We start from the raw sequence: 9,942 nt of genomic DNA, 5'->3' as shown, positions 1-9,942 counted from the left end.
GATAATTTCTTTACTTTACATTTTAGTTACCCTGGTTTAAAGGGCGGGCTCGTTCCCGCCAGATTTGAGCAGTGGCGAAAATGGCGACCGGCGGTGACGTTAGTCGCACCTTGAAAGAAGCGCTATGCGAAGCGTTAAATGCCATTCTTTCGCCCTCACAAGAAATCAGGACGAACGCCGAAGAGCAGCTAAAGATCCTGGAAGTAACGGATGGTGAGTGAAAGGCTCCTAGCCTGAGTTTATGGCCGGTCATCTGATAGTGCGACTCCGACCATGTGGAGTTGCTCTGCGAGCGGCATGCCTGAATGAAACATCGGCGTGGCTCGAGGGCTCGGGTAATGTCTGTTGTCGTCCTTATGAACAGCAGCATATTGTCGAGGTAGATTCTGATTACGACTGTCACCTTTGTATTTCTGTGTTTTCTAGATGTGCTCGTAATGCATGTATTTTCGGTTAGTGTCGCCGACCTGTCAACTGGGCACCGTGTACCAAGTTGACTCATTACGTCCGTCGTTCTTTTTCAGACTTCTGTGTTCATTTAGCAGAGTTGACGGTTGACCCTCAGTGCCCATTTGCGATTCGCCAGCTGGCGTCTGTCCTCCTGAAGCAATATGTCGACACGCATTGGTCTCGCAACTCGGAGAAATTCCGACAGCCCGAAGCGACGGACGAGGTGACTTTATTTCTTCAGCTGCTCCTTTCGGGCTTGGAGTTTCATCCCACGTCCTCTGCGCACTTTCCGCGCTCAGATTGGTTTGCTTGACACGAACACCACTATTCCTGGCCATCAGGGGTTACTGATATGTCACTGCAGTTACAAACTGCCAATGTAGAGTGTATGTTTTATTAACATGCAGAACTTTATTAGATGTACCTAAAAACGGAATCTGCTCAAGATGAAATATACCGGATGAAGGGCAGTATTCTAGTTTGAACATGGAAAAACATCTTACATGGAAAAAGCTAAGTGCCCACATGCTTTGCACAGGCTGCAGCTCATTGGCACGCTGTAGCATACTCTGGCAACATGCCAGAGTCTCTCCCTCCTCCAATGAAAATGCTGAACCAAGACCTACTGAACTACAGACCTTCACATTTGGCACTGCTCCAGCGCGCATGTTCTAGTTCATGCCTTTTGCCGCTAGGAAACGGCACCTACGGGAAGCGTGGCGCTACATTATACCTGTTGAACAAGATGGCTTCCTCCATCATTTTATTTCAAACAAGGCAGTTTTGTCGTTTGTCCACGTAATCATTACATCCATTTATCTATGCTAGGCACGGTGGTGCTGACGAAAAGAAAGCGGATAAAAAGAAAGACGTTTTTTATACTCATCCAGAGCGAAAAAAGTCGTTATTGTGGATATATTTATCATTGATGGTTAGATAGCAGAAGAAGACGAAACAAATGTATTAAATATCTTGCTCAAATTGGCAAACGATGATGATGATGACAGCAGACGAACAGGTCAACCGAGCGCCCTCAACGGCCAATAAGCTAACGAAAGTTGGCGCACGCTGCTCCATAGGACCCCGCCAAATGTGCAGGTCTGTAGTTCAGTAGGTCTTGTGCTGAACATCAATTTGTTTATAACAAGACCTACTGAACTACAGACCTGCACAAATGGCCCTTCTCCAGCGCGCATGTTCTAGTTCATGCCTTTTGCCGCTAGGACAGAAACATTATGTGTGGCGCGGCGCTAATATATACCGGTTGAGAAAATGGCCTCCTCCATCATTTTGTTTCAAAGAGGGCGGTTTTGTCGTTGGTCCACATAATTATTATCATCAGTTTATCTATGCTAGGCACGGTGGTGCTGACGAAAAGAAAGGGGAGAAAAAGGAAGACGTTTTTTATACTCTTCGAGAGCAAAAAACGTCGTTATTATAGATATTTTCATTGCTGGTGTTAAGATAGCAGAGAAAGACAAAACAAATGTATTAAATAGCGTGCACAAAATGGCAAACGATGATGATGATCATAGCAGACGAACAGGTAAACCGAGCGCCCTCAACGGCCAAAAAGCTAACGAATGTTGGCGCACTCTGCTCCATAGGACCCCGCCGTATGTGCAGGTCTGTAGTTCAGTAGGTCTTGGTTTATAACATCATCAGTTCTGCTCACAGCATTTCTAAGAAACACGAACATTTTGTAGAAGCATGAGCAAAACAAGGGTCTCCAGGCAGAAACCTGAAACGTACTAGCCCTAGTGTTGCCACGACACGCAGCTTAAAAATATTCCATTTCACATTGAAATATGTGTCGTATACATTATCTAGTTGCGCTGGCTCACATGGGGCTTCGTAGCTCCGTTACTACGTAATGATTCTTTTTGGTGCTGAAGAATAGTGCATTTTGTTGTTTTCTCTCAGGCCGCTTAGCGTAGCTTTCACCTGTGCTGTTTGTCGTGTGATGTTTCTTTATCAAAGTGAAAGTAACTAAGCAAGCTCATTTCTACATTCAAAGCATGGTTTGGTCTGGCATTACAAGCAGGAGCTGGTTCAAACTAGAATAGGCAATTTTTTTTTTACTCTGAGCTGATTTGGAATGAACGAAATTCTACTTTTAACGTCCCCGGTAATCTGCCTCGCTGCTCCCCCTACAGTGTTCCAATGCCATATCTAAGTAGCACAATGGACCCACTGTGGTGGCTCACGGTGGCTGTGGTGTGGAACTGCCGGGAGACATTTTCGGTTTGATCGTGGCCATATTTCGAGGGAAACAAAAGGCAAAACTGCCTTTTTATATAGAATTCAGTGCTTGTTAAAGAACCCCAGAAAGTCTAGGTTATTTAACATGGGTGGCCCTCATTACACCACATCTCATAGTCCATTGACAAGCAAAAGCTCCTTAACCGTTAATAGTAATTGGGAAGTTCAGTGGGGCATTTGTTATGATTGTAGTCATAGTTATTTGAGGCTGCATTGGTCACATGTAAAGACACCCGAGGGCCCTTTCTCATAGTTCAGAGCGCTGAGAGCATGAAGAGCCACATTTTGCTCGTCAGCGGCTCCAATGGATGCGCACAAAGTGGTCTGAAAGTCATGAAAAAGCACTGTGTCCTTCCTGCAACTCCGTTTGTCTTTGGCCACTCTCTTAGCTCCCTGCTTTCTATTCTGTGGCAGGCCAAGGCAACCATCCGGAATATCCTTCCCTTGGGCCTCAAGGAGTCGTTGAGCAAGCTGCGCTCCAGTGTCGCCTACGCCATCTCTGCCATCGCCCACTGGGACTGGCCAGAAGCATGGCCACAGCTGTTTGAAATCCTCATGCAAGCACTGACAAGTGGCGACTCCAACACTGTCCATGGGGCCATGCGAGTTCTCACGGGTGGGTCATCGCCACTTTCTGCGTCTCGTGCTGATGCTGACTAGGGCGCTAATTATTTTCAGGGCAGTACAGTAAGCCTTGAAATGGAAAATGATAAGGGTTATGAGACTGGAAGAGAACAGTGGAGCTTTGGGGAACGAATATAGATTGATATCCTTGCTAGAATCGCGGAGAGGAAGTGGAGATGGGCAGGACACGTAATGCACAGAGCAAATTACTGACGGTTCGTTAGTGTAACAGAGTGGATGCCAAGAGAGGATAATTATCATTGCAGATTTGGCAGAGTTAGGTGGCTGACAAGATTAGGAATTATGCTGTAATTGGGTGACCATCTTGTGAAGGACAGGACTGAATAGAAAATTGCTAGGAGAGGTCATTGTTTTTCAGTGAACATGACAGGCTGTGATGACAGTGACTTTGATGAATTGTGATAAAATCATCCTGTGCTGCAGTGAACATGACAGGCTGTGATGATAGTGACTTTGATGAATTTGATAAAGTCATCCTGTGCTGCTCGTACAAGGAAGGGCATCTATGGGCTGATGTTTTGCAAAATTGCTCAGCCTGTAACACCCTGTCACGCTTTGGCCTGAATTGAGCATAGAGATGGCATCTTGTAATCTTCATTGTCGGCGCTTGACAGCTTGGTGGTGTTGGCTCGTTTGATTTATTTTCCTGCTGTTGGGTTTGCAGACAACGCAGACGAACCAGGCTGCTGTAGTAGCAAAAGAATTATGTTTGCATGTTTTAGTCACGGTTTTAATGCTTAAACAACTTAACTCACATTTTTCTCCATTGCCTTCTACATTTCAAAATGATTTTGAAAGTTTATAGAAAGTTTAAACTGCTTACAGTTCAGTGTCCTGCAGCTGTATGGCAAATGAACTACTTGTGGTGGATATTTTGCGCTCTAATTGGAGTTTGTTAAAGTTAAACTTTCATTTCATTTTGCCCTGTGTACCTTGAGTTCCTTCTCCTCCCACCCTCCTTTATGACTAGTTGGTCCCAGTTAATGCAATGCATCAGCAGACACCTCACCAACCATTGCTCCTGCATTCTTTTAAAAATGAATTTTGTCCTAATTTCCACTGCATTGCATTGCACTGTGTACTCTGTAGCTTTCAATGTGACATCATTGTTTAGCCCCCTGCGTTGCTGGTTTTCAGAGTTCTCCCGAGACATCACAGATAATCAGATGTTCCAAGTGGCTCCAGTTGTGCTTCCAGAGATGTATAAGATCTTCACACAGCCTGAGGTATGAGAGTGCACTGAAAAAATGCTTTGAGAAAACCGTGGTTGTGTTCCTTTTGTTTTTTCACAACTGACTTGCGACATCTGTGCAGAAATATGGCATACGGACTCGTGGAAGGGCTGTGGAAATCTTTTCAACTTGTGCCCAAATCATTGCCACCATGGGCCATATGGACAAGGTACTGGGTGGCATTTTATTCCACCTCTTTCATTTGCACTAACTTGTATCTCTTGTATATGTGTTGTGAATGCTCATCTGATCATGTTTTTGCGCATACATAACCATTTGTTCTCACCACCCTTCCAGAGCACAACCAAGGCACTTCTGTATCCAATTTTGCCACAATTCACGGAGGCTCTTGTTGAAGCACTGAAAATACCTGATGGACCTACATCGGATAGTGGGATCAAGAAAGAAATTTTAAAGGTGCGTTGCCATCACCACCACATGATTTAAGTTTGCCTCGGGAGCAAGATGAGTGCTGCCTTGCGTGTGTCCTTGTATCCATGCTTTAAACAGCTTCAAAAATTTAAGTGTGAGGCAGGCTTAAGGGGGACACTGGTCTTAGAGATTTTTATTGTATTATTGAAATTATCATCCTGCCTGTAGAGTGGAGTTATTGGATTTTGAAGTTGTGATTTCAGAAACGGGAAGAAAAGTCTTTGTTCCCATTTATGAAGTGGCAGCTTCAAAACCCCATAACTCTTAATGCACCTTAATGCACCTTTATAATGCACCTTTATCATTCCTTGATGTCTAGAAACCAACGGCGTGCATTCTAGCAAGTATAGTGTAGCAAAATTTCTTAAAAGCGCATCACATAAACTTGCATGACATACAGTGAAAGATTGTTAATTCAACTCTCGTTAATTTGGAAATCCGGATAATTGAAGCTGCCAGCTTGGTCCCAGCCAATGCCCATGTAAATCATTGGCGTCAGGATGCTTGCCAATGCGGATGGATATGTCTGACATCGGTTAATTCGAACAGGCTCTCCAAAGCGGCTGCGTCCGGGTATGATCGGCACAGAGAGAAACCAAAGGAAATAGCCCTACTTAAAACCTGAATTCTATGCTGCCGAGTTGCCCGTGCACCTCTTTCGATTTGTCCATACTATTAACTTGACAGCTATTGGAACCACTTTGGTGCAGTGCACTCATAAATCTAATACACCCGAAGCAGGATAGTAGCGAAAACATGTTTAAAGCTAATAGAAGTATGGACCTGTTGAGATGAAAATTAGCTTTATGGTTTTGAGGGAATTTAACTAGAATAAAACAAGCTATTACCTTCTTTTTTTTTTAAGTTTTGAGGCATTTTGCGTGCTTTTCTGACGTCCTTTGCACTCCACTGCATTGCAGGCATTGACAGTTTTAGTGAAGTATGAACCCAAGCAGATGTCTACATGGCTTCCTCACATCTTGACTCCTGTCTGGAACTCACTCACTGAAAGTGCTCAAATGTATCCTTTTTGGCTGTTCATGCCATCATTCGAAGAACTTCAGTTTTGCAATCTTACTGTTTTAACTGGTAATGCCTAATCTGAAATGTGCACTGAGGGTCATGCCTGCAGCATTTTTTTTTCCCTGACATAGTGCTGTAGATATGTGAGGACGGCTGTCAATGATTCTGAAGAAGCAAATGACCCTGTGGACTCTGATGGTTGGTATTCTGGCAGTTTATTTACTTTTTTTATTTGAGTTTATTTGAGGTCTGCTTATGTACTACTATGCACTTGCTCACTCAGCTCATGGTCATGCAGTACGAAGTGTTTGGCTTGTACCGAGTATGCAAATAGTGTGTAGGGAAGGGTAAAGGTAATGACATGCGGCGGCAGGTGTTGGTCAGTACTTACATTTTTGTTTATCAAGAGTCAGGTGTGTGCATTTTTAAAATTCATTTCACATGTACAGTTGGCAGCAAAAGTGTATGGTATGCAGATGCGCAGGAACAAATTTATGTTAGAAGCGCGTCATGCCCCTATCATTTGAAATAGATGCCAGTGGATGAAACATGCCACCCCTTCATACTTGCTGGTGTTTCAAGAAATTGGTATGTATAATAACGATGAGATATGTTTTGCTGCTGACTGTACCACAAAGTACCATCTCAACTTGTTGGGGCCTTTTTTAACTAGAGCCTTGGCATCCCTTGTTAATCCTGGCATCCTTGTCTTATTTCAGGTGAAGTGCTTGGCTTTGAAAATGTTGTCTTCATGATATTCGATTTTGTTAATGCCCTCGTGGAAACACCGAGGTACCGAGGCCTTGTCAAGAAGGGACTTTCTGACCTGATCTACTACATCGTGTTTTACATGCAGATCACAGAAGAGCAGGTAAATGGCCGAAGTCCGATTTGTGTCCAACTGTGCATCATGAAAACATTTTGTTTACTACCGTCGCAACATTTTTTGCCCATTGGGAAAGATTATTGAATCTTTGAATGAACATGAGAACCGTAGAAACCTGCATGCGGTCTGGCTTCATAAAGGCAGTGTCCAATGCTGCCAACAGCAGTGACCTCTTTTATTAGTCTACTAGCCTGCCTGCCAGTTGTCTGACAACCTGCAGTCTACTTAACTTGCCTGCTTAGGTTTTCTGTGACTACTAATTAGTTGCACACACCAGTGTTTCGAAAACCGCTCAGTGCACCGGCATTAAGGCATTGTTTGTTGGGGAAGATATGACAGGGTTAAATTTTCAAAAATATCCCGATTCTGGCAAATCTTGGATATTTAACCCATATCAAAATATTCATGACATAATAATACAGTGGAATTTTGTTAATTTAAACTTGTTTAATTCATACTTCAGCTTTATTTCAACTCATGCCGTGGTGTCGTCAATGCAGAGGTGCAAAAGCATCGAGAGTCGGCTGTGATAACTATCTGCTTAGTTTTTGTTGGTTGCGGTCATATCACCACGTTCTCTTTGTGAATGCGCAATCTATTTTCTTTCTGTACAGGTTCGAACTTGGACTAGCAGTCCAGACCGATTTGTCGAAGACGAAGATGACGACACCTTCTCGTATTCTGTTAGGATATCAGCCCAAGACTTGCTTTTGGTGAGATAACAGCTAATATCTCTTCAATAAGCACTCTGCTGTTAGGAAAATTTGTTACAGGAAAGCATAGCCAGAGGGCACATGTGTGCAAACCATTTAACTGATGGCTGATGTTTTCAATGCAGGCCTTGTTTCAAGAGTATGAAGAGGAAAGTGCTCGGGGCCTGAGTGAGGCAGTGGCCAAGCACTTGCAAGAGAGCAGCGCTGCACGGGCGAATGGTGACCCATACTGGTGTGTTTCTTAGTATTCATTTGAAGCCTGCGACAAGCAGAATACCGTATAAACGCGTGTAAGGGCCGCACCCGTGTATGGGCCGCACCCCGTTTTCCCGATGGCAATGTTTAAAAAAAAATAAATCCGTGTAAGGGCCGCACCCGAACTTTCCATGACCCAGGCGGGAATAGCCTTCTAAATGCACGCGCCGTGGCCTCCGCGATCGGCTCCGGCTGCGAACAACGGTGCGCTCGATCGCGGAGGCCAATCACGCGCACAAGAGCTTCCAAAAACCGTCCATGGATGGCGCCCAAGGCCGCAGCGATCATCATCGTCAATCCCCTTGTGGCTGATGCGCTTGAATGCCAAAGCAGACCTAGCCTTCCCAAGCCAAGTCTTCTCTTTCTTTCTCTTGACTGGGCTTGCCTCGGCTTGCAGATTTCTACTACGGGGTTCAGTTACAAGACCACTCGGTGTGGTCTCCTATAAACGGCTCCCACCATAAAAAAGTACTTGCGATTTCTACAACAGGGTTCAGTTATACGACCACTTGGGGTGGTGTCCTATAAACTGCTCCCACCGTAAAAAAGTACTTGATATTACTGCAGGTTGCTTGTGAAAATTGCCTGGTCTGGCGGTACCCTTTTTTTCATTCTTTAGCCGAAAAAGCTCAGCTTTCCGTGATTAGAGTGCGGTAATGTATCATACAGGCCAACTTCAGTTCGTCTTCTGTGTCTGACAAAACTACCCACAGTTTTTTTCTTGTTCTCTCAACTTGGGCCATAACGCTTGTCTAGAACATTGAGCTGTATGCTCAAGATGTTTGTGCTAGTGTCAACAGTGGAGCTAGTGAAACTGATATGCTTTGGTTGTTCTGATTGATATGTCGTATACTCGCTAAAATTAGGCAGACTTGTCAAAGAGCTTACACTTTTGTGCTGTTCTTTTTCCCAACCAGGTGGAAAATCCACGAGTCATGTATGCTGGCCTTGGGGAGCTGTCGAGATTCCTTTGTGTCTGGTAATCAAGGTCTCTTCGACTTGAGGGGCTTCCTTGAGTCAGTTGCCCTTTCAGACATGAGCACGACAGGTGAGGCTTGGCTTTGTGGAGCTCCCGGCTGTAACATGGTTTCATTTTAGCTGGCTGCTTCCTCCTTTTGGTTGTTGCACCCGCTTTGATTGCTAGCTGTTCCAGTCATAACTTGATGTGATCCCCCTAGCAAAAGCTCATCCAAAATAACTGGTGTGAGCCAAGCAGCATCTGAATCAACAAGAGTGTGACGCCATGTACTTACATGCTGTTGGCCTGAATCGTGCTAACAGGTAGAATTATCCAAATGTCTGAATTAATGCGGGTTGAGATTTTACTGTACTTTGTGGTTTACTTTCCCTTTTTTTTTTTGCAGATTCACCATTCTTAATTGGTCGTTGTCTTTGGGTAGCAAGCAGATTTGTTGCTTTCCTGACGCCGGAAATGACACAAAGGTTTGAAACATTCCTGTCCTGCATGCTGACTCTTTTGTTCTTTTCTCTGGTTCTGGGATCTTTTTTTTTTTTTTTTCGTGTGTAGTATTGAGCTTGATCTATTTGTATGTGTTGAATTTGTGCTGCTGTGCAATTTTCAGACGAGAATTCTAGCTGGTAGAAAGCATAATGTCTGCTGATAGACGTGGCCTTTCTTGTTTGCAGGTTTCTTCAGACAACCGTTGAATGCTTGCAGCAGACGCAGTCGGCCACGTTGCGAGTGTCTGCTGTCCGGGCCATGTGGGGGTGAGTTGTTTCAAGAAAGAAAAAAAGAAGTGCTGAGCACAGAGGCTTCTTCAGTGGTGTGAGCATTGTTGGTTGACTGAACAATGATGTGAAGTAGGGATTGGGGTATTACACAGGTGGCAGAGCTGATAAACGGGTGAGATTCCGAAATACAGGGAATCCTCGTTAAGGCGTATCTCGCAAGACCATGGGAAAACTGCACGCAAAGTGGCCGTACGCTCTACCGAAAATGGCTTAAATACAACCACGGACCTGGTAAATGATGCTACCTGAAGTATTCCATGAAGGAAGGCACACACGTAATTCACGTACGACA

General features: G+C 44.4%; 1 protein-coding gene across 2 annotated transcripts in view; it reads left to right on the top strand.

Annotated features, from left to right (window-relative positions):
• The first annotated feature begins 54 nt into the window (after positions 1-54).
• Positions 55-9,942, top strand: part of Ipo9 (Importin 9) — a 31,662-nt gene continuing 21,774 nt past the window's right edge. Inside the window, exons 1-14 of one of the 2 annotated variants that reach the window (XM_089570929.1) lie at positions 55-213; positions 525-673; positions 3,127-3,328; positions 4,495-4,583; positions 4,672-4,758; positions 4,887-5,006; positions 5,942-6,042; positions 6,184-6,242; positions 6,764-6,915; positions 7,545-7,643; positions 7,769-7,875; positions 8,816-8,946; positions 9,263-9,341; positions 9,546-9,626. In XM_089570929.1, coding sequence (XP_089427055.1) covers positions 81-213; positions 525-673; positions 3,127-3,328; positions 4,495-4,583; positions 4,672-4,758; positions 4,887-5,006; positions 5,942-6,042; positions 6,184-6,242; positions 6,764-6,915; positions 7,545-7,643; positions 7,769-7,875; positions 8,816-8,946; positions 9,263-9,341; positions 9,546-9,626 — 1,589 coding nt within the window. In that variant the 5' untranslated portion in view covers positions 55-80. The remainder of the gene's footprint in view (positions 214-524; positions 674-3,126; positions 3,329-4,494; positions 4,584-4,671; positions 4,759-4,886; positions 5,007-5,941; positions 6,043-6,183; positions 6,243-6,763; positions 6,916-7,544; positions 7,644-7,768; positions 7,876-8,815; positions 8,947-9,262; positions 9,342-9,545; positions 9,627-9,942) is intronic. The other variant, XM_089570930.1, reaches the window with a different exon arrangement.

Source organism: Amblyomma mixtum, chromosome 2 (assembly GCF_055824585.1).
Source record: "Amblyomma mixtum isolate Tamu chromosome 2, ASM5582458v1, whole genome shotgun sequence".
Taxonomy (NCBI): Eukaryota; Metazoa; Arthropoda; class Arachnida; order Ixodida; family Ixodidae; genus Amblyomma; species Amblyomma mixtum.
This window is presented reverse-complemented; position numbering and strand designations above follow the sequence as displayed.